General features: G+C 46.4%; 1 protein-coding gene and 1 long non-coding RNA gene across 2 annotated transcripts; one reads left to right on the forward strand and one right to left on the reverse strand.

Moving 5' to 3' along the window:
- Nucleotides 1-22266, forward strand: fcho2 (FCH and mu domain containing endocytic adaptor 2). Its single transcript, XM_089019833.1, has 25 exons — nucleotides 1-344; nucleotides 2236-2327; nucleotides 2938-3012; nucleotides 3092-3233; nucleotides 3478-3630; nucleotides 3697-3801; nucleotides 3929-4027; nucleotides 6425-6521; nucleotides 9283-9327; nucleotides 9417-9486; nucleotides 11766-11787; nucleotides 11969-12025; nucleotides 12106-12163; nucleotides 12249-12427; nucleotides 15290-15314; nucleotides 15386-15428; nucleotides 17181-17376; nucleotides 17444-17573; nucleotides 17677-17788; nucleotides 17878-18033; nucleotides 18135-18267; nucleotides 18544-18743; nucleotides 18912-18976; nucleotides 19073-19237; nucleotides 21289-22266. The coding sequence occupies exons 1-25, from the start codon at nucleotides 312-314 to the stop codon at nucleotides 21309-21311; spliced, it is 2475 nt and encodes an 824-aa protein (XP_088875959.1). The 5' UTR covers nucleotides 1-311; the 3' UTR covers nucleotides 21312-22266.
- LOC148884237 (uncharacterized) lies at nucleotides 21973-24678 on the reverse strand. The gene is made up of 2 exons (XR_016118202.1): nucleotides 24107-24678; nucleotides 21973-22958 (listed from the first exon to the last, which is right to left on the reverse strand). It is a non-coding gene; the product is annotated as an uncharacterized LOC148884237 (long non-coding RNA).

Below are 24678 nucleotides of genomic sequence, written 5' to 3' on the forward strand. Positions count from 1 at the left end.
CGCGGACGTTCCGCCGAAAGGCTCGACTCGTTGTTTGCCGGTCGACCCGGGGGTAGCGCTAGTCGATTTAGGACTAGAACCGGGGCCGAGAGGTGGGGTTTTGTGGGGTGAGGAAGGAGGAGGGGAGGAGTTGGGGCAAAAGAGGAAAGGAAGGCGAACTCCGACTGGGCGAGCGGAAGAAAGAAACGAAGCGGTGTACGGCATGAACTCAGCGCCAGCTCCTTGTGGATGAATTTGGCCATTGTATAAAACGAAAAACCAAAAGTTTCTCCAAAAGTGTTGGCGACAAAGAAGACGACGACGAGAGCAAGATGATTACACCCTACTTCGTGGACAATTTCTGGGTAGGTTGTGTTCACTTGCAGAGCTATTTACACCTGGGCCTTCTCGTCAAATGGGTTTGGAAATGATATTAAAACCACCCGCCGTCGTTAGATGACTAATTGCCATTATCGCCATTATGTGTTATTTCACTAATTCCGGAATTTGGTCGGGCCTTTGAAGAGAAACGAGAGTCGACCGAGCGTGAAAATCCGAAAGTTATACGCCCCACCATGAGTTTCCTTATGCGGTTTGCGATTGGCCGCCACGACTCGTGTGGGCGCGCTTGCATTTCCTTTCGAGGTCGCTATTGGCTGCCGCGATTGTCACTCACATGCTTGTTCTGTTTTTTTTCCGCGTCATATTTCTTCCTTCCGTGAAGTTTCGGTAAGAGGCCAGATGTTTAGAAATTTCCCGAAGCTTTTGAAATCCCACAATTTGTACGTCTTTTACAATATTATAAATGACACTGTTTAGTCTTAAAGCCACTGTTTTATGGCGTGCTTGTCCCGAACAAAATTCGTTTCCCCACTTACATGATTTGACGTGGCTGTGCTAGCTTCAAACAAGAGGCCTGACACTTATTACCTACCAAGTCACAACAATATCTTTAGACAATGTCACATTTATTTGTCGTAAAAAAACTAATTGGATTCGAGCTAATTGCGAGTGACATTTTGCCAGGTGTCATTTGACAATAATCTTTTTTTGGGTATGGGAATAAAATGACTACCGTGATTCCTCAGTTTACGAGCTTAATTGGTTTCTAGAAAGTGTGTGTGGCGAAAACTTCGTCTTCAAAACATTTATTTCCCATAACAAACCATTAAAATGGGGATAACCCGTTCCCAGATCCAGATAAAACATAATTTTCTACTACATAAGCCTTAAAACTACACAAAATATACCTTATTTTATGTATAATCAATGTGATATTGTATCGTCATTAAAGAAATAAACAGTACTATATAATAAAGTCGTTGTATTTACCTTTGTGATGGTAGTTGTCAATGGATGGTAGCAATGGTTGATTTAGCGTTCTGGTACAGGGACGCTAAGTCACACAAACACACACCTTGTTCGTATTTTTCGATAATCTTCTGTTTTTCTTTTGTGTCCTCTTTTGCTTAACACTAACCTGTGGTGGGGTCTTTTTCGCTCCCATTATAGCAAAAGCACTCCACTCGATAACAAACAACGTCCGCACCCAAAGAAAGGGGGTGACAGTCCGTCAGCCACTGTGGCGCTTTTCGACCACGTGGTTTGGTGTTCTTCCACCGAAAACTAGTCCTCCAGCCACCGTGGCGCTGTTCGACCGTGTGGTTTGGTTCGTCCGCCGAAAACTAAACTTCGTACGCGGATATTATATTCTCGCGAATTTAATGTTTGTAAGGTGAAAAGTTCGTAAGCTAAAGTGTTCGTAAGCTAAGATATCACTGTATATAAATTTGTCATTTGAAGAGACAAAACTCAATATTGACAAAGCACATAGTCCAAATCTTATGAAAACAAAGTTCAGACATAGAAATGCAACTGTAATTTTTACATGACTTTAGTTTGTGAGTTGCAACGAACAGAAATTTGACAAGGCCTCAATGCAGAGCCTCCTGGAACGTCTCATTTTGATGCGGAGGCACTTTCTATGGTGACTGCCCTTCAACATCAGTTTGAATGGGTTTGGTTCCTTGTCACGGGTCGGTTCAGAGACTGCATGATCCCTGTCGTTGACTTCTCCGTCGTCAAGTGAAGGTGCAAATTGGCTGAGCGGAAAGGAGGCGAGCTGGAGACTCTTGTCAGTCTGCCCTTTGTGCCTCGGCCACAAGAGAATCCAGTGATGGCAAAGATCAGCTGTGTGTTTAACATGCGCCGAGCGCACGCACTGACAGTCTTCCGTTGCCGCCATTTTCTCGACAGGGTGACAAGAACAATGGCTTTGATGTGCTGTACCACAACATGAAGCATGGACAAATTTCATCCAAGGAGCTGACCGACTTCATCAGGGAAAGGTAAAAAAAAGGTCAACAACAATCTCCTAGTCAGTCGAGCCAGAAGTTTTCCTTGAGCTCTTCTTAGGTTCCTTCACAGGCTGCAACATTGGCAAGCCAGAGCTGGCCGCTATCTAAAATGTCCCCAAAAAGCTAATTGGGGGGAGGGGGGTGTCACAGCTCTTTGTCAGCAATGCATTGAGAAATAGTGATGTATTGTTCGCGGATGAACCGGCTCTTGGAAGTGAATGACTGGAGCTGATTCCCAATAGGGAGCCATATAAATAAATAAAATGATATTTTGTACTTTTTTTACATTAGAAATTCGTTTTACATGTAATCTATATTATTTTTGGTTGTAAATAAATTTCCTTAAAAAAACTGAGGAGCCATTTGGGAGCCGAAAGAGGTGGAATTCTCAATGAGAAATGTGCACAAAAGGCGTGTTTTTCGCATCAGCAAGTCATCGTACAAATAAATGAATGGGAAACAAATCAAATTCCATGCAAAGAGTCACTGACATGTAAAATAACAATGGAGGTCAAAATTACGAAATGGGAAATGAGCCCAAGTTTGACAATAAAGACTGTTTGATTTTTGTCCCCCCCTCCATTGGCCGCCGCCGCGTCAGGAGTGTGATCGAAGAGGCCTATGCCAGGTCCATGAGCAAGCTGGCCAAGACGGCGGGCAACTTTTCACTGCTGGGGTGAGTCGCACACACTTTTGAGCCACGCCGAGCCGATCCCAACGCAACATATGGCGGCGGCGTTCCTTCTCCACCGCAGGACTTTTGCGCCGGCCTGGGACCTGTTCAAGGGTTCCACGGAGAAGCTGGCCGCCTGCCACATGGAGCTGGTGCGCAAGCTGCAGGAGCTCATCAAAGATGTGCACAAATACGTGGACGAGCAGGCTAAAGCGCACAAGAAGGTAAGCGCCCATCCCACTTGATGCTTTTGCCTGTTCCCATGTTGCCATGCTCTGTTCGCGGCACCCCTTCGTTGAAAGGGGGCAGCCCTTGTCCGTTATCTTGATTTGACAAGAATTTTGAACAAAAATCCGACAACGATGGATTTGGTGGAAATCGAGCGCCCCTGGAGTCTTTTGTAGCTCACACGGCCCTCCGGGGCTCCCCCTCCGCCGTCGCCCGGCTCACTCTTGCCATTGCGCTCAGACAAAAGAAGAGGTAGCGTCTACCTTGGAGGCGGTGCAGAACATCCAGAGCACGGGGCAGGCCCTGCACAAGGCCAAGGAGAGCTACAACGCCAAAAGCGTGGAGCAGGAGCGCCTCCGCAAGGAAGGGGCCGCCCAAAGAGACGTGGACAAGGTAGGACGGGACGCGCAGGCCTCGTCTCGCCCTTTTGACGCTAATTCGTGCTTTGTGGCTCTTCAGGCCGGACTGAAAGCCAAAAAAGCCACCGAGACGTACAAATCGTTGGTGGAGAAATACGCCTACGCCAAGTCGGACTTTGAACTCAAGATGGAGGAAACGGCACAGGTAAGGCCCCCGTATTTTTGCCATATTCTGTGTGAAAGTCAGAGAACCGCACAGCGAGAAAAATAAAATGGCCGCTCATCGCCAAAGTGGCGCTTGGCTTGACATTTTTTGTCCACTTGGATCACAGAAATTCCAGGCCATGGAAGAAAGCCACGTCCTCCACATGAAGGACATCATCCGGTCCTACTCACAGTCCGTGGACGAAACGCACGTCCAAATAGGAGAGGTAAGTGCACCCACGACACCCCCCCCCACCCCGTTAAAACGCGCCGCTTCGCCCTCCTCGCATTCTCGCCACTCGTTTGCCAACTCGTCCGGACGCCCGTTCTGCTGCACTTCTCGCGAGGTCCACCGGAGGGCGCTCAACTCCGTGAAAAAAGCCTTCCTTCCAGATTGTCTGGAGGCCAAACAACCAAATCACGAAACAAATTACGGAGGGGGGGGGGGGGCACCGTTTATCATTTCATGAGTACAACAAATATTTAAGTGTTTTTTGCAAATAGCTCTTTTCTTTTTTTCCCTCTAAGATTCTTAAAAGCTCACAAGTTTATTATTTCAAATGTCTTTTTTTCAGGAATGAAAGCATAGCTAATTTATATGAGCGTTTATTTTAAGATGATTTTTTTTCCCTGGAAAAATATTGACACTAATTATAATGACACCTCAGCTCACTAACACTTTAGCTCCCAAACTTTTCGCCTTACGAACATTAAATTCGCGAGCATATAGTCTTGGCTGACAAACTAGTTTTCGGCAGACAAACCAAACCACACAGCGCCACGGTGGCTGGGAGACTAGTTTTCGTCACCACTTCTCTTTGAGTGCGAACATGGTTTGTTATGGAGTGGAGTACTTTTGCTATTATGGAACCAAAAAAGACCCCACCACAGGCTAGTGTTAAGCCGAAGAGGACACAAAAGAAAATGACGGTCGAGCAGAAGAAAGAGATCATCGAAAAAGACCAACGAGGCGTGTGTTTGTGTGACTTAGCGTCCCAGTACCAGTACGCTAAATCGACCATTGCTACGTGTGGCTAAGGGTGTTTCTCTGTTGTCCAAGCAACGGTCTCAGGCAATAGAAGAGGTTGAAAAACTTCTGTTGATTTGGATTACCGAAAAGCAGCTAGCAGGGGACAGTGTGAGTGGGTGTATTATTGCCAAGAAAGCGCGGCAACTTCCCTCGGATATCATCAAGAGACAACTACATCGACCATCACAAAGTTCAATAAAACGACTTGATTATACAGTACAGTTTATTTCTTTAATGGCAATACAATAGCACATTGATTATACATGAAATAAGGTATATTTTGTGTAGTTTTAGGCTTATTTAGTAGAAAATTATGTTGTATGGAGATCTGGGAACGGATTAATCTCATTTTATTTTAAGTTTTATTATGGGGAATAAATGTTCGGAAGACGAACTTTTCACCTTACACACACTTTCTGGGAACCAATGAAGTTCGTAAGCTGAGGTATCACTGTATATATTTACTTGCCCTTCCTGCGGCGGTCATTGACGACTAACTCACGCACACGATGATGATGGATTTGAAACCCAGCTTAGCGCTGGAGTCAATGTCCAATTCAGAGAGTAAAAGCGTGACAAGATGACAGTGGGTTGGGGTGGGGGATATACCGTTTGAAAGGGCGAGAGTGTGAAGAAATGCACTTGGTGTGTGAGTGTGTGGTGAGCGTATATGTCAGTCTGCGTGCTCTGTTTGTTTATCTAAGTGAGCTTGTGTGCCAGAGTCGCCATGCCTCTGAGGGAGATGCATGCGGCCCAAAGCCTCAGCGTGTGTGTGTGCATGCGCCCTTCTCATGGCAACAGCACCTGACAGCTCGCGTGAGCAACCTCCTGCCCCCATTCGATGCCTTGCCCCCACACCTCACCCATTTCAAACCTGTGCGAGCATCAGTTGGTGATCAAGTCCAAATGACAAACAGAAACGCCCACTGGAACAGATCAGAATCAGAATCATCTTTATTACCAAGTATGTAGAACACACAAGGAATTTGTCTCCAGTAGAACACGCTGCACTAGTATCACTAAAAAATTGAGACAAATGATGAGCTTTATTTGAGGCCCTTTAACTGGCGGCGGGTGCGTGTCCGCTACGTCCCAAAATGTTTATTGCATTCTTCGTTAGCTTTAGTGTAGCACACTTTCATCAAAGCAAATCGACTAACAGAGGTTGACGTATTTCAGGTAATATTCTACCAGCCACCAATTAACGTGATCATTTTGTTGTGAACCATCACCAAAATCATCTCGACAAATTTTGGTTCTTACTCTTATTTTTCCAATTTAAAAAAAGCCTCTATCATAATAATAATAATTACAATAATAATACATTTCATTTATAATCGCCTTTCAAAACTCTCAAGGTCACTTTACAGTCACAGGATAAGTTTTTTTCTGTGGGTGAGCAGCGGCAGCCACACGCGCCAGAGTTCACTCAACCCGGAATAACTCAAATAGATAGAAAGCTAGCTAGTTAGCTAATAGCTAGTTAACAGCCATCTAGATTAGATAGATAGCCAGCAAGATAACCAGCCAGATACATGAAGCCAGTTTTTATTAGCAACATTTTTGTGTATTTGCGGTTTTGGGGATTGTGCAGGTTCACGATGAATTTGTGAGCAACGTGGAGAACACCTCAGTGGAGAGCTTGATACAAAAACTGGCCGAAAGCAAAGGAACGGGCAAGGAGAGACCAGGTAAGCCTTTTTTTTGGTTGGAGTCCGAAGCAAATACAAAATGAGGTCACGAGGGGCTACCGATTGACAGTCGCAAATACAGTGATCCCCGCTACTTTCAGTGCATCACTGATTTTTCTTTTTCAGGAAAAAAAAGGTTCAAGAAAAAAATGGCGAAGACTGAGGTTTTGTGCATGGCTGTAGCATCCCCACTTTTCAGATTTTCACACATCGCGGGTGGTTCTGGTCCCCATTAACCGAGATAAACAGGGGATTACTGTACAATTTAGCTTGACTGCGTTTAGACACCAACGCTGCTTGAAAAGCCACGGCAAAAAAAAGCGTTTTGCTTCATTTCAATGGCCAGTGTTGATTTTGTAGCCCAGTCGCAGTCTGAATTCACCTCACGACGCGCTTAAATCATCAGAACAAAGGCGCTGCCTTTGGCGGCGGCGAAGGGGGCAATTAGACCGGGGCAGAGTGGCCGTCGCGGTTCATCATGGTAATCTGCCGTCAAGGTAGGCCGGCCTCGGCATTCCAGTCAGCGTGTGTCACGTGGGGGGGGGTTTGACTTAAGCGGGCACCAGCGAGCTTTTCCGCCAGGTCAAAGCTCAACAATGACTCTTGTAGTGTACACTTTGCCTGCCTCGTCGGCAGCCGTTTTCATCTCGCTATTTATTGAAGGCGCACCCAAATGGTCATGGCCTGAACCCCCCCCCCCCTCCATTCCCCCAAGCATGCCAAGCGTGAGAATATTTCAAGCCTCCGGGGGGGTGGGATGGCACCACCCCCTCGCCGCCCCATCTTCCTGCTCGTCTCCACTCAAGCGCAACATGACGTCAGGCATGTGAGCGGCTCACCTCGGCGCTGAGTGTGTGTAAACAATGCCTGAAAACCGGCGCCCAGCGTAGCCGAGCCGAGTGCTGGCCCTCATTTGTTTGGACAGCAGAATTAATGGAGGCTAAAACATAAACAAACAACCCCACCCCCCAGAAAAGTCTTGCCCGCACGGAGCCTTTCATTCACGATTTGGTGGCAGCCATCAGAAAAAAATTGAGGCAATTACCTTTTTTTACAGCCTCACATTAAAAAAAAATAATAATAACAATAGTCTCCAGGAGTCTTTGTGAATGCATCTGAAATGTACAGAGTGATACCTCATCTTACTTTACTTTTAGTCGGTACAGTTTATTTCTTTAATTACAATCCAATAGCACCTTTATTATACATAAAATATGGTATATTTTGTGTAGTTTTAAGGCTTAGTTAGTAAAAAATTATGTTTTATGTGGACCTGGGAACGGATTATTCTCATTTTAATGCTTTCTTTTGGGAAATAAATGTTTGGCAGATGAACTTTTCGCCTTACACACACTTTCTAGGAACAAATTAAATTTGTAAGCTGAGGTATCACTGTCTTTCAATCCCCCCAACCGTGTTTTCGCTTTAGTGAGCGCGCCACCGAGGTTGAATCAACTTTTTATTGCGGAAACGATCCCAAAGTGACACGCTGAGAGGAGCGAGGGGGCTTGCGTTTGGAGTGTTCAACGATATCCAGCTGAGCTGTCAACTGGCGGTGGGCCAGACACGCAAACTCGGTGCCACGGCAAGGGAAAAAAATGGGGGGGGGGGGGATCCGCTACTCACGCATGACTGCTTGCCCCAATCCAAAAGAAAGGAAACATCTTCCCCTCCATAAAGACGCGTCGGCTTCAGGGATGCTTAAACGCACACGCCTGACTTTTTTTCCCCTTCTAATGACATCGGAGGTTTGGTTTGGTCCGATCCCGTGTGATGACCTCTTCTTGGATGCCAATTGTCTTTTGATTGGCATCACAGAGGGGCAGGGGGGGGGGGGGCTAGTGGAGTAGCTAGGTGCAGCCAACCTCTGCGTGCGTGCGTGCGGTTCAGGGCCGATAGAGCACAGTCGAGTGGATGGGTCATGGGTGTCCTTTATCCACTCGACTTGGCGTGACGGGGGGCGCCTCTCGTGACTCGCCGCTTGCCTGCGCTTCACGCGGGGGCGCCGGCGCACGCCAAACAATGCATCCGTGGTGGCCCCGCCCCACTGGCCCCGGAGGAAGCCGCTTGCTTGCTAGCCCGCCCGCCACCGACGTGGCTAATGTAGCCGATGTGGCGGTTTTTGTTCTCTTCAGGTCAAAGCACATTAGCATATCATGCCGCCGCCGGCCGTCACCGCTTGCGCTAGCCGCTTTGATGACTGTCATGCCCAAAGACCTCGGCGCTTGACTTTCACTTTTCTACTGCCATATGTGCACTTTACTTTCAGGTGATCTTTTTTTTATAAACACTTGGGAAATTCCATGCTCACCTATCGAGCTAGCTAGCGACTGAGCTAGCTAATCTTTAAATCACAGGTGTCAAAGTCAAAGCCCGGGCGGCTAATCTGGCCCGCCACATTGTTCTATTCGGCCCGTGAAAGTGAATCAAACTTGAGAAATTCCAATGCTCATCTATTGAGCTGGCTAGCTAGCGAGCGAGCTTACAAGCTCTCTTTCTATTCAGATAGCTGGCTACTCCCTGACATCACATGTGTCAAAGTTAAGGCCAGGGGGCCAAATCTGGCCCGCCACATCATTTTATTCAGGCTGTGAAAGGAAATCATACGTGTGAAATTTCATGATTCCTGCTAATGTCCAAACCAAAATTTCAAATTGTCGTATGTAAACCACAATAACAGTCATTATTCTTGACTTAAAATTTGAAAACTAGTTATTCATCAATCAGCGTGGCCATCATCAATTTGATGTTGTCTCATCAGGGCCCATCGAGTTTGAGGAGTGCAACACCGCCGTCGCCGCCGAAGGTAGCGAGTGGGCGCTTGGCTTCCCATCTCTCCTCCATCCTCAGTGTCAACAAATGGTTGAATCCGCTTTTGTTTGGTTTCGCCCAAAGGTACCAAAGCCAGAAGGAGAAAGCCATTTGGCATCCCGGGACGCCGGAAAGACAAAGACGCCGACTCCACGTAAGTACTTGGAACGAGAAACCGCGTGTCGCTCCATGTGCCGCGTTGAAGCCCACAAAAGGCGTCTCCAAACACCAAAAGCCGCACAAGCACATTACCGTATTTTCTGGTGTATAAGGCACACCCAAAATTTGCTTCAAATGACCCTGTGCCTTATATGAGAAGTCATTTGAGCCACAATCAGTCTCACAATAACTTTCAGCAGCCAGTGACCCCCCACTTAGAAGAAGTATTGCACAACCCCAGCCTCTCCTGTAGTATCTTACAATGTGATGTGCCTTATATTTGGAAAAAAAATATGGATTGATATATTATACAGGTAACATCCAAGTTACGACCGGGTTCCGTTCCAACAAAACGATCATAAGTCAAACGGTCCTAAGTCGAAATCTCTTCAAAATGGCCGACTTGACATTTACACGACAGGATAGTATATGATGTCAATCTGTTGTTATTAAGCAACGTTTTCTATTGGATACTATTATATACCAAACTGTTTACAGTTCATTTATAAATTTTATCACTTCTAGTGTCATTTTATATTTCGTATTAGCGATTTTTATTACTGTATAACTGTACTTGTAATGTAGACAAAACTGTTTACTGTACAGTTCATTTATACATTTTATACTTACCTTTTAGTGTCGTTTTTATCATTTTAAATTTCATGTTATCGATTTATATTTAGATTTGATATAGTGGGTTAAAGAAAACACTTACATATAAATAATACAGCTGTTGAAAAATGGCTCTCCATGCTAACGGCCAGAAGAGGTCGCCCGACACACACGCTCGGAAAAAAGCAGTGTACAGTACTACAGGAGATGTTGCCAACCGTATCTATACTGTATAACTACTGTATTGAGTGTAGTCACCCGGTCGATTGATGTGCGAGTGTGTAACATGCTGGTTGGCTAAAATTGTAGTGCGCGGAGCGGTGCCAGGCGTAGAACGAAAAAAGGGGGTCTGGTGGTCGTGGTCTTAAGGGACAACCGACGTCACTTTTTTGTTTCCTAAACGTTTTATAGCATCTAAAATACCCAAAACACGCAGTATGATATGATGATATTTTTAGTCAAATGCAAAACACCAATAACAATGACTTAGTGTCTAAAAAGTACTTCAATTTGAAATCGGAAGTGGCCAGTTTCAGAAGGTCCCGCCCCCATGTTCGTGGTGTCACGGCGAGATGTCTTGCCTTGCTCGAGAATCAAAACAATGGCTTCAGATTCAGTGAATGTGCTTTCTTGTTACTCATCCAGTTATGAATATGATTCACACAGTTCTGAAGAGGAAAGCATACATGCAATCGATTCAAGAATTTATTCTTTGTCATTTTGAGGGGGGAAATGTAGCACCGAATGTGTGTCATCTGGGGAGGGGGGTGTAGCACCGAAAAGAGGCAGAAGAGGGCGACAAAGCTCCATGGAAAGCTCCGTGGAAACGGGCTCATTAATTCCTTACAATTTTTGTCAGTGAATATCAAATAGATGCTCGGTGCCACACAGAAGGATTCACCATCGCGTTATTCATGTGTTTTCCTTCTAATTTCGCCATCAACACGAAGTTTTCAGACCAAACAAAGTATTGCAAAATGCATTGAGGTGATGCAAGGTATGTCCTTTCAGTGACGTAAGGTGAGGAATCGTCACCAACTCAAAAACAAGACTTCCGGAATATTCAGCGCGAGTCTTAAAACGTAAAATATAGCTATATGCGGTGGAATCTTTGTAAAATACGCTCAGTAGAAGTCATTTGAAACCATCATACAAATTATGGACACAACTTGTCTGGAGACGTCGGTTGTCCTTTAAGTACGAGTGGTCGTAAAGCGCGCCGGTCATAACCCGGATGTTACCTGTATTTGGAAAACCTTTGTCATTCATTGAATACACTGGAAAATACGTTTGTTGTTTTTCTTTAATTTTTTTATTTCAAGCCTTCGATTCTAGCATTGAATTGCCTGATTCAAAACGAGGGCATTTCACATAAAGGTAGGGGGGGGGCTCCTTAGCCGGCACACTTTGGAGATCGCGCCGTCATCGCCCTTGTCAATCAAGTCTGTCATCGGAAGCTACAAAATGGCTCCCTCCTATCGTCGCCGTTGCAAATTGTTCACCATCATGTCTATTCAGGCATATTTTGGGGGGTCATCCAAAAGTTTTACTTCACGAATAATTTGTACAAATACCCAAAAAAAGGGGAGGGGTGGGTCATGTGCCGTGCAATGTTCTCTGAGTGTTTTGTCATGCTGCCGTGTCCCTTTTTTGGTCTTGCAGGGAATCGACGGAGGCAGAAAGTGTGAGTAAACGGCCTAGTCGGCGTGATGGCGGCGTGTTGTTGTCGCTGGCCGTGTCAAGCGATGGGGGAGGCGTCTTACTACTCGAACGTGTGACTCCCCCCCTCCCACCCTCCCTCCCTCTTGTTTGTTTTGCACATTTGCTCATTCATTCATTCCACTTGTCTTTGTTGATGCCGGTAGAACACTGCCAACGGCGCCCCCCCCGGATACTACGGGGCCATCGACATTCAGAACGCTGTAAGCAAGCCAACACGCACGTGTACGCACGCCTTTGCCGCTGAGGCGCCATATTTGAAGTGTTTTCCTTTTTTTTGCAGAACGTCCCGCGCGTGGACGACGAGGGCTTCTGCATCCGTCCCCCGTCCCTGGAGAACGATATCCTTTGAGCGCCGCGTCCGAGGTCATTTGGGCGCCTTTCGCTTTTTGCCGTTGCGGACTCCTTAATGGGACGGGGATGTACATGGCAAAGAGAATTCCTTCTACTCGTCCAGTGACTCGGAGGACGAGGAGGAGCCTCGCAGGTTCCACGTGGAGATCAAGCCGGTGCAACCCGAGGACGCCGCGCGCCAGCTGAACCGCGCCGCCATCGACGAGCTCAAGGCCTCCGTGGGCAACATCGTCCTGTCGCCGGCAAACTCAGTAAGTGGCTGTCCAAAAGCCTTTTTGGAAGGGGGGCAAAAATGCTCCCACCCTGCAACACTAGAGGGCAGCGGGGGACGGTTTTTGGTCACGCTTGAGCACCACCGACATTCCTGGCCTCCTTTCTGGGCATTTATTTTTATACTTAGCGAGAGCCTGAGCATTAGCTCGTGACTCGCATGAGGATTTACGCCATTGCATTAGCCCCCCCCCCCCTGAACCCTCCCGACCCCACCAGCCCCCGTGGCGACTTAACGGCAAGTTAAATACAGTGTTTACATACATTTTCCAGGATCCATCTCACCTTGACTTGGGGATTTTCAACTCCTGTCTCCAAAATCAGACAAAAAAAGAGACATTTCCATCGTTGGACAATGGCAGAAAGTCGCCCCCCCAATTTCCAGTTTTTCACTTACCAATGTCAAATTTCTGCAATTAGCTCAGACAAAAATGGCCTTTATCTTCAAATAATCATGGCAGCATCCAGTCATGATATCGTACTTGGGGGCCTTTTTGGGGGGGTATCATCCAAATGACAAATAACAAATTAACATCTAAAATTTTGCCTGAGCGGTGTTGTTGGGCAAAACAACACGAACCGAAATGGAAAAAAAAATGTTTCTTTTGTTCTTGAAAAAGTTGTCGGCCACCCGGGCGGAGACGTTTCGTAAGTTGTATGCCCAACGTAAAAGTTGCATGCCCCGGAACGTTATTTCAGGCACTGAAATAAGGTATATTTTGGATTTGGATTTGCCTTTATTAGTCTCGCAGTGGAGAAATGTACATTTCACAGCGGCAAAGTTATGAAAGCAATGAAAGTAGAAAAACAAAATACATGAGTTGCTGGAAAGATTTTGTGTAGTTTTAAGGATTATTTCGTCGAACATTATGTTTTATGGGGATGTGGGAATGGATTATTCTCATTTTAATGGTTTCGTATGGGAAATAAATGTTTGGAAGACGAACTTTTCACCTTACACTTTCTGGGAACTAATTAAGTTCGTAAACTGAGGTATCACTTTACATACGTGCACTTATAGCAGATGTTGTCATATGCGCGCGCATTCCGAAAGTAAGCAGTCATCAAATATTGAAGCCACTTGGCGTGTGCGTCTTGGAACAGCACTCCAGTCTTTTTTTTTTTTTTACCCGTCTTTTTTGTCCTCTGTTGTCTTTGCCACTTGGGAGTGAGCGGGCTGGACGCGGCTTTTCTGGGCTCCGTCGCCGGCATGGCGAAATTCTTTTCCTTCCCAAGTGTGTCATTTCCTGTTGCGATTGACAGGAGGTTTCCTCATGAAATGACATCCATCATCTTTGACACCATTGAGTCATCTGGTGTCAATTATTGAAATGAGCCCCCTCGACCCCCTCCTGTGTGGCTCTGCTGACGCCTATTTTTCAATTTCTACGTGTGTGTGTGTGTGTGGTCACTGAGGGGAGCCATAATTGAAGCCATTTGCCACTTAGCGGCGTTTTATGACTGGTTTTGTCGTTTCTTTCACGTACACGTGCAGACGACCACACGATCACGGCTCGTTGCTGCTTGTGACTCGCGTGAGCCAATCAAATGTAGACACACATTTTCAGACTTAAAATTTGTCAGCTGTTTTGTTCAGCGCTTTGTTCCAGCTTGAGCTATTATTGAAAGTGCAATATCAATCAATAGGTATTGTTTTGGCCTGGATTGTACAGTGATACCTCAGCTTACAAACACTTTAGCTCACGAACGTTTCGCCTCACGAACATTAAATTCGGGAGCATATAGTCTCAGCTGACGAACTAGTTTTCGGCAGACGAACCAAACCACACAGCGCCGCGGTGGCTGGCGAACTAGTTTTCCACAACCCCTTTCTTTGAGTGCGGAAGTGGTTTGTTTTCGAGTGGAGTACCTATGGTATTATGGGAGCGAAAAAGAGCCCACCACAGGCTAGTGTTAAGCAAAAGAGGACACAAAAGAAAATGACGGTCGATCAGAAGAAGGAGATCATCGAAAAACACCAACGAGGTGTGCGTTTGTGTGATTTAGCATCCCAGTACCAGTACGCTAAGTCGACCATTGCTAGGTGTGGCTCAGGGTGTTTCTGTGTTGTCTAAGCAACGGGCTCAGGCAATAGAAGAGGTTGAAAAACTTCTGTTGATTTGGTTTAATGGAAAACAGCTAGCAGGGGAGACTGTGAGTGAGGGTATTATCGCAGAGAACGCACGGCAACGTCACTCGGATATCATCACAAGGCAACTACATCAACGACCATCACAAAGGTAAATAAACTGACTTTATTATATAGTACTGTATATTTCTTTCATGACAGTAGAGAAGCACATTTATTCTACATAAGGTATATTTTGAGTAGTTTTTATGCTTATTTCGTGGAAAATTAGGTTTTATGGGGAACTGGGAACTGATTATTCTCATTTTAATGGCTTCTTATGGGAAATAAATGTTTAGAAGATGAACTTTCCGCCTTACACACACTTTCTGGGAACCAATTAAGTTCGTGAGCTGAGGTATCACTGTACTGTAGTGCAAAGTGGACGGACAAGAGGAGGAAGGACCCAATCCAAAAAGTTGGAGAGCATCAATGATATTTTGGAACGTTTGCAAGGGAATCAACATTGCCTGCGTGGGATGTCGCACACCCCCACTTATCACCAAAAATGGCAATGAAGGCCTGGCATGTAAAAAATGCGGACCATTTGCTTTCCATTGCCGAAATGAATTATTTTCAAGTCCAATAAGGTCCAGTTTTTTCTTGTCCAAAAGGGAAAAGATGGCAGCGGTATTTCAGCCAGTCTGTGTTTGTCTATCTCTTTTATTCTTTTCCTTCTTTTATTGACTGCAGTTTTTTTCTTTTCTTTTTTCAGGGCCAAATGCGGAGGAACCAATCCAGTGAGTATTTCTTTTGCTCTTACTTTCTTGACATTGCTTGGGATGATGCTTGTTGTTTTCCCCCCTCGCAGGTGATGAGCTGGTCAAAGCGCGACTTCCGACTTCTTCATACGAGTGAGTTCAGGACGGGGGCGGGGGGGGTTAAGACCAAACAAAGTGCAAAAAAATGCATTGTGTGTCGCTTTCTCGGTCAGGGGCGTTCCAGACGTGACGTCACGTCAGGCATCGTCATCAACTCGAAAACAAGACTTCCTGAATATTCAGTGCAAGTTTTAAAATGTAAATTATAGCTATATGCCGTGGAATCTTTGTAAAATACGTTCAGTAGAAGTCATTTGAAGTGATTTCACAAATTATGGACACAACTTGTCCGGAGGCGTCGGTTGTCCTTTAAGGAATTTCATTAGATTAGATTAATCAAATGGTGAGTATAGTTTTTGCTTTTTTGAATGTTGCTGCGCCGATGACCATTTTGTGTTTGGGAGCCTTTTACTGAGTGAGTTGCTTGTTCTGTAGCCACAAAAGGACATAAGTCTTCTTGTGCCGGTCCCAAGCCCGGATAAATACAGAGGGTTGTGTCAGGAAGGGCATCCGACGTAAAAGCTTGGCCTAAACAAACATGCGGATCAAACCTCTGAAGACGGAGGACACTGATTCGCTGTGGTGACCCCTTGAAGGGAAAAGCCGAAAGGAAAAGAATAAGCGGAGAGATTAGTCTTTATTCATGTCCCGTCATGCCCCCCCCCGAAAAAAAATGCCTTGCGCAAGAAGAGATCATTGCAGAGTCTGCTAGAAAGGTATTGCACTCCCTGATCTGCTGATCTGCACCGTCCAATGCACACACCTGACCACCAGAGGCGCGACGTGAGACCCGTAGCTTTGGGAATAATAATAATAATAATACATTTTATTTCTAGGTGCCTTTCAAGGTCACTTTACAGTCACGGGATAAGAACTTTTTTTGTGCGGGTGAGCAGCGGCAGCCATTCGCACCAGCGTTCACTGGTAACACAGCAGCAAAGTTATGAAAGGAAGAGGAAATGATAGCGTATAGATCAGGGGTGTCAAGCTCTGGTCCTCGAGGGCCGCCGTCCTACATGTTTTCCAAGTCTCCCTATTGATGAGAAGGTTTCTTCAGCCGTCATCTGTACAAAAGTTTTTGTACAGATGACGGCTGAAGAAACCTTCTCATCGATGGACCACTCCTGTACGACTGAGAGCTTACACAGACGAAGTCTCCCTATTCCAACTCACCGGATTCAAGGGAACAGGCTCATGTCAGACTTCCGCAGAGCTTGCTGATGACCTGATCATTATAATCAGGTGTGTCCATTGAGCCTGTACCCTTGAATCAGGTGCGTTGCAACAGGGAGACTTTGAAAACATGGAGGATGGTGGCCCACGAGGGCCAGATTTTGACACCCCTGGTGTAAATAGACAGCTAGCCAGCTAGCTGTATAGCCAGCCAGATAGCAAATAGATAGCCACCTAGCTAGATAGCAAGCTAATCATGTCTCAATTTACTCATAAATTTACTCTGTGATAGAGAAGAGGAAGACGGTGGCCAGCGAAGGAAGCCCAAATGGCACAAAAAAGGAGCTGCTTGTTTATTAAAAAGAATGCGTGACGCATCATTTTAACAAGGAAACGTTTTTTTTTTTTTTTTTTGTAATTTTAAATGCAGTTGTTTTTTTTTACTTACCTTCCATGGGGGGGCAACAGATCATGCTCAGTCTAAAAATGGCCAAGAACTTTTGCATCGCCTCGCTATTGAAATGAATTCTTTAGAATGCACTAAATGAGTTGAAATGTTCAAAAATGTCTGTTTTTATTGCCCACCCTATGTCCACCCCCCCTCATGTCCAGACTGAGCAACAACGACCTCCTGTCGCTGGATCCGCTCGGCCCGTTCCTGAGCGCCGCTTCCTCGCATCCGGCGTGCGCGTCCGTAGCGGCCGAGCGGCCCAGCACCCCTCTGACGGCGGGCGCGCTGGTGCCGCCGCCCCGTCCCTCCTCCCGGCCCAAAGCGCCCCTGGGAAAACTCGGTGGCATCCACCAAATTGTGAGTCCAAACCAAAAGGCTTCAAAGGCTCGTGATGACGTCCTCTGTGCCCCTCCCCATTCTCCAGGCGAGACCCTTTAGTCCGCCCAAGGCGCCCGGCGCCAGCCCGCCTCCTGCCGCACCGCTGGCCCGCGCCGAGAGCTCGTCGTCACTGTCCTCCAACGCCTCCCTGGGCGCCGCCAACACTCCCACTTTGGGTAAGGAGCGCTGACGCCATTTTGAAGAGAGTACCGCCGTCCTTCCTTCCCAGACGGGCCGGCGCCGGTCGCCCCCTCCCCTGACGCTGTGGTTGTCGCCCAGGCACGTCCCGCGGCCCCAGCCCGGTGACGCTGGCGTCCCAAGATGCTCTGCCCGTGGCCGTGGCCTTGACCGAGGCAGTCAATGCCTACTTCAAAGGCGCCGACCCCGACAAGTGAGTGTCTTTCCCAGCCATTTTGTCTTAATTTCTAATATTGCTCGTGGATATTCAAAATGGACCCTTTTTTTCACCCTCCCATCCAGGTGCATCGTGAAGATCACGGGCGACATGACGCTGTCTTTCCCCTCGGGCATCATCAAGGTGTTCACGGGCAACCCCTCCCCCGCCGGTCTCACCTTCAAGTTGAAGAACAGCAGCCGGCTGCAGCAGATCCTCCCCAACCAGCAGCTGCTCTTCAGGTAAGATGGCGCCCGTTTGTTAGCAGTGACTGAAAGTCTTGAATGGGGACGCACGTGAGCTGGGCGTTCTGACGGCGCCTTGCGTTTCTCCTGTCACCCAGCGATCCGTCCCAGGGCGACTCAGAGTGCCGGCACTTCTGGTTCAACATGCAAGCGCTGACCGCCTTCCTACGCAAGGCCTTGGAGCAAAACCCCACCGCCTCCTACTTCAATGTGGACGTCCTCAAGTATCAGGTCAGTTGCCTTGCTGCACTTGACTTGAACGAGTCTCAAAAGTTGCGAGGGGGGGGGGGGGGGTGAAATGGACAAAATCCGACATCAAATGGCGGATTGCGAAAGAAAATCGAGGACTTGCACACTGCGAAAATCAAGATAAGAGCATGGAAAATCAGACTGGAAAAGGTGGTGGGCACGGTGCGGAGGGCACCCTGCCCACCTTTTTTTCAAGCGACTTCCCTCAGGCGCACCAAATCCCCCCCCCCCCCCCCCCCCACCCCCCGACTCCCCCAGGTGCGGTCGGACGGCATCCGCTCCACGCCGCTGAACCTCGCCGTGTACTGGAAGTGCGCGGCGGACTCCACGGACCTGCGCGTGGACTACCGCTACAACCCGGAGTCCATGGCAGCGCCGAGCCCGCTGGGCAGCCTGCAGATCCTGGTGCCCGTGGACGGCGGCGTCACCGCCATGCAGTCGCTGCCCGTCGCCCTCTGGTGGGTACAGCAGACGCGCAATCGCAGCAAATCCCGGCCGCCATCTTGGGTCTTTGCCATCATCCTGTCATTTTCCGGGCCCACAAATATCAGCGGGTCCCCAAAAACATGTTTTGGTTTGCCTCATTGTTGAACATTTCCAGCCAGATTTTCCCGTTTTGCTTTCAGGAACGGCGAGCTGAATAAATGTCTTTGGAAGCTGAGCGACATTTCGGAAAAGTCTGAGAACCAAGGTGGGTTTTGCCCTTTCCGACCTGGTTCCATGCGCCGAAAAGTCATCCGGAGGCTTTTTTTTGGAGCGTGCCGATTTTTGCGTGGCTTTTGAGCAGGCGCCGGCTCCCTCCGCGCCAAGTTCCAATTGTCGGACGGCCCGTCGACCCCGTCCACGCTGGCGGTGCAGTTTGTGAGCGAGGGCGGGACCCTTTCGGGCGTAGAAGTGGAGCTGCAGGGCGCCGCCTACCGGCTGTCGCTCAGCAAGAAGAGATTTGCCACTGGTAAGGCCTGGCCCACTTCTCATACGTTGCCCCCAAAAGAAAGACGCCATTTTGCTTCCTTGGCCAGCATTGGCAAATGTCCCTCCGCGTTTGAGCTAAAGCTTCTGTAGGAGGACCCTGCCGTTGACTTCTCCATGGCTCCCTTATCAAGGAAAAGCTTTCTTCAGCCGTCATCTGGACTTTACTTTGAAGGTGTCGGATATTTTGCTCCTCATCCGAAGAGCTTCTCAGCGAACTCAAGTTGTGCTAGTAACCAGTGACGTGCGGTGAGGTTCATGGCTGGTGAGGCACTGATGTCATCACAGTCAGATTTACAAACATATGAACTCTACAGAGTAGTTTATTCACCATTTGATTGGCAACAGTTAACATGTTTTGTTTAAAATGTCATGTCAGCATTCTTTATATAAACTGTAGCATAGAAGAAAAGAATTAAAAAAACTTTATAATCGTGTTACCTTTACTTATAAATGAAGTCGCTCCTTCTGAAGAAAGGCATCTATACCTTCTTTGTAGAAGCCTTCCTTATCTTTCTTCAGTTTTAAGTCTCTATTTCTTTCAGATATGTAATCCTCCATTCTGAAAATAAGTAATAAATAATTACTGTAGCTTGCTCACTAATTCTATTATTCTGCAGCCGAAGAGGCAAGACGAATTCCTGGAATCACCAGCGCCCCCTCTCATGAGGCAGGAAAACTGTGTGCCTCACCTATGCACAGTTTTGATAAAAATATAATAAACACTGTAGGACAGTGTTTATCATGTAAAGTGACTTATACATTATATACACCAGCTGAACTAGAAATTTAGTTCATATACTAAAAGTGTTTGAACACTTTAAAAGCGATATGCAGAGGGACAACAATGCGGTCTCACTGCAGAGCAAGCCAGCACACTTAGCATAGTCATTGCGCAATCCATGGTGAGGCTCAGCCGGCTGCTGCCTCACCGCTCATCTCCACTTAGTATTTAAACGGTAAATGTGAAAATTCAGCGATTTTGAAAAAAAAAAAATCCAAAAATGGTGGTTAAATGGAAAAGAACTTTAAAGTACAAATCACTAAATAAATATAACTGTTTAATTTATTTTTTCATTTGATATTTCTATGATGACAGATGAGGCACGGCCTCACCTGCCTCCCCTGACTGCACGTCACTGCCAGTAACCCTTGTCCTATATATCCCTAATGGACAGAGGTGGGCCAGGTGCCAGACCTCTGCACTGATATGTCCTGAGGCTCTAGGTATCTATTAGCTATATAGCTAGCTAGATAGCTATTTGCGTCAGGAAACATATGAGCTATCTAGATAGCTAGTGATCTATTTTCTAGCTAGATATCTATAATAATAATTCATTTCATTTATAAGCGGCGTTCAAAAACTCCTTCAAAATCCTGTGACTGTAAAGTGACCTTGAGAGTTTTGTCCGACCGAACATCTCTGACACAAGCTAACAAACTGCTTGTAAAAACCAAGCTCGCTGAGTGTATTTCTAACTAACCGGTCAATCAATAGCTAACGACCTGACTGTCCAACTTACTAGCCAACAACCTGATGGATCCACCAAAAGCTAATAAACTGACCACCTGCCCAACTGAGTGAGCACTAGCTATTAGCCGTCTATGAGCTAGCTAGCTTTCGAGCTTCTTGAGTTACTTCCGGGTTGAGCGAACGATGGCGCGTGTGACCGCCGCTGCTCACCCACAGAAAAACTGATCCTGTGACTGTTAAGTGACCTTGAGAGTTTTGAAAGGCGCTTATAAATGAAATTTATTATGATTATTATAAGGTTGGGGGAGCAGAAACATAGGCCACCTTCAAAGAAGTACAGATGACGGCTGAATGACGGAGAGCCCACCCAGACAAAATGGCTCCTTTTGCTAAGTTTTTCTCAGCCACTACAGTTCCTTGTAGAAACCAAAAAAAACACCTGTCCTAAGTTGTATGTGATGGCAGAGTAGCGCTTTTCCAATGGCGGCGTCAACGGCAAGGCGCAAAGACCCCGCCCTGATTTGTCACCATTGTTGTGCCTGATCTTTGTTTGCCTTCAGGTCGCTACATGGCCGATTGCTGAGGAACACTTTCAAGGTCACTTTCATCCAAAGTGGGCCGGGACGGGCCGGGAATCACCACAAAAAGGCAGCACTGAGTACCAAACACTGTTAAGCGCAACAAAAAAAAGAATGAAAGAGGCAGTTTTGAAATCAGAAAAAGGCCAACAATCGTAGCACCACCCCCTACGCCCTTCACAACTGTCACTGTATCTATATTAACCTTTGCCACCATTTTGTTGTTCTTGAATGACGTGTGGATGGCGTGCCATGAAGAGAGTCGCTCTCGTAGCACAAAAAGAGAGAAAAGGGAAAAAAAGCCAGCCAGTCTGGACTTCAGTGCCCCCACCCACAATGCACCGACCTCCTTTTTGTTTTTTTTAAACGGGCCTTAGGGTTTCAGGGCTCTTTTTAAACAACTGTAAAAATGCTTTAAAATTTTCACTCGGAGCCTTTCACCAAAACATTTTTTCCCATTTTTTGGGAACAATGTGTGCCCTTGTCAGTAGAGACAAAAAAGCGCTTGATCGATAGCACCGCTTCTTGTTTGGATGCCAAAAGAAAGATGTCCTTTAAACAACAACAAAATGATTATTCAGCCATTTTCTCCTAACACTTAAAATGGACGCTCCTTGGTGTCACGTGATATTTGTATTTTGATTAGCTTTTTTTGCCGTGGACAAAAAAAAAAAAGAAATCTGAAATCAACCTTTTGAAGTGTCCATGTTGTGAATGGCTAATTTTAGCAAGCTGGTTCTTGCTCGTCCTGAACAACAAAAAAGAGCCTCCATCTTTGGCCACATTTTCTTTGTGTTTGTATTTAAGATGATTTTTTTCAGCAAATTTGTGTCAATGATTGTTAAACATTTTAATAGTTTTTGTTCTCAAAACGCTAGCCACTTATTTGTCATGAATTCTCACTGTGCCTGTGTTAAATGTGTAATATATGAATATATAAAAATATATGATGAATATTTACTTTGGTGTCCTTTATTTCAAGTTTTTGGTTCGACTTTTTGTTCCCCAAAGATTGGCGAGGCTCCGTCCGCCGAGAGAAATTAGTGCAACTATTTGTGACGCTCCGCTGGTGCGGTGGTGGAAATACCGGCGTCACCGGGTCACGTTTTGGTCCTAAAAGCAACCGAGTAAAGATCAACGTCCTAGCTGCAGAGCGATTCTCCCAAAATGGCCGTTCGACAGAAACAAAAGAAGCAAGCCGGCGGTCTGCGTCAGTATCCAAGGGAGCGCTGAATCGAGTGACAGAGTATCTGCCACCCCGGCAACCGACCAAAACCGTGCCGATCCGGCCTGCATCCTTGCCGAGACAAAATGGGCCAATGTGGAGCTGGCTTCCGGTCCGCCGCCAACGCCTCATCTTCCCAGGGGAAGGGGGAGGCAGACCCTTTCCGTGCCGTCTTCACAGAGCCGTGTCACATACCATTTCGTCACGGTAAGTGAGCTTGTCTGGAGGGGGGCGGGGCTGACCGCCACACGCACCCACCCAGATCAATGCCTCTGAAAACTTGGAAAGAAAAAGATGTCACAGAGACAGCACCGTTCCGCATGTCCAATGCGCAGCCGGGGTGATGTTCGAGTCGGCTTTCCCTGCCCTTTAGTGTCGCCAACAGGATCGAACAGGAGAAGGCCATGAGTGGCTCAAGTAGTCCCATCTGAAAACACACACAAAGTCAGCTATTTTGCTTCATCCTTTCAGACCATTTTTTTTGTTTTTTCGCTGTGTTTGATCAATTGGAATTACTTCTTAATTGACATGCCCAAGAAACCCAAATCACATCTTTTGATACCGAATTTGGTGCACTTTTTAGGTATACAGTGATACCTCGGTTTACGAACCCATTGGCTTTACGAACTTTTCGGTTGACAAACGTTAAATTTATGAAAAATTTACCTTTGCATATGAACTATTTTTGGGATGCAAACGGAGCTGCCACAATGAGTGATGTGCTGTTAACGAACGAGCCTGTTGCCCTAACAAGAAAATGGTAGCCGACTGTTTGGGTCTTCTACTCTCTGGCCCCAGTCTTTGGTTCAAGTCACGTGATTGGTCAAGAACGCAGCAGTGAGGTGGGGGGGGGGGTTAAACATTAAAGAGACAGGCAGATGACAGAGAGAATGAGAAAACACACACACACACAAAGGGAGACGACAGAGCTTGAAACAAAATAAACAAAAGTGAAATGGTGAGAAAATGGATGGAAAACAGTGAAATTTGGACTCGTTTCAACTTTGATAATTCAAAAGCAGAGTGTAGACTGGAAGGTTAAAATATTACATCAATCGAGTTCCACAAATAACCTGCACAAGCCATCTGTACACTTGATGCAAAAAGCTATCAACCCAGCTAAACAGAACACAATTGATGAGGAAAAAGGTAAAATGATCGCAGAGAAAGCACCTCCAAGGGATCATTCCTCAAGATGGTGAAAAAAGGCTACGTTCCTCATCAAGTGTTTATGCTGATGAAACTGGCCACGCCATTCCATCAAGCCATCAATGACCATCACAAAGGTAAATAAAACCACTTTATTATACAGTACAATTTATTTCTTTCATTATAATACCGTAGCACATTCATTATACATAAAATAAGGTATATTTTGTGTAGTTTTAAGGCTTAGAAAATTAGAAAGTAGAAAAATTATGTTTTATGGGGACCTGGGAACGGATTATTCTCATTTTAATGGTTTCTTTTGAGATACACAATTATACACCAATTAAGTTCGTAAACTGTATGTGTAGGTGTGATGGTGCACAGGTAATCATCGTGTTTCCATGTCACTCCATGGCGGCCGCCTACTTGCGTCATGCAGAGAGCAGATGGTCGTTTGCATTCGTCATTTGTTGAGATCCGGCAGCAAATGGAGCACGCGTGGAATTTGTAGAGGTCCGGGGCGCCTTGCCGGCGCGTTGCGTGATCAAGTCGCTTGACGTGCCAGGCCGGCATCGCTCGATAGCGATTGTGCGTTGAAGGGGAAGAGAGAGAGGGCCCTCGCGACGCTTTGTCCTCTAAGTGCAGCGAACGTTTTCCAAAACACGTGCGCGTCGTAAAAGCACTTTGAAAATTGAAAGCAGTCCTTCGTCCTTGCATTTCAAGTGTTGTGGCTTCATGCTAACACGGCCGGAAACGGAACCGGAAGAAGCGCACGCGCTGTGGATCAAGCTGCAACAACAAATGGCGCCCGCAAATAACGTTAAGCGATTCAATCTAAAGTAGACGTCCCGAAAATAATTCCTGCGATTGAATTGAAAATATGTACAACGCGTTTATAACAAAACAATTTTCATCTCACAATATTTAAAAAAATAAATAGGCGATCGTGAAGTGCAGGTGTGTCAATACAGGTGAAGTCTCGGGGACAAGGGTGGACA

Source organism: Hippocampus bargibanti, linkage group LG18, assembly GCF_051943395.1.
Source record: "Hippocampus bargibanti isolate YZ-2025 linkage group LG18, ASM5194339v1, whole genome shotgun sequence".
NCBI lineage: Eukaryota > Metazoa > Chordata > Actinopteri > Syngnathiformes > Syngnathidae > Hippocampus > Hippocampus bargibanti.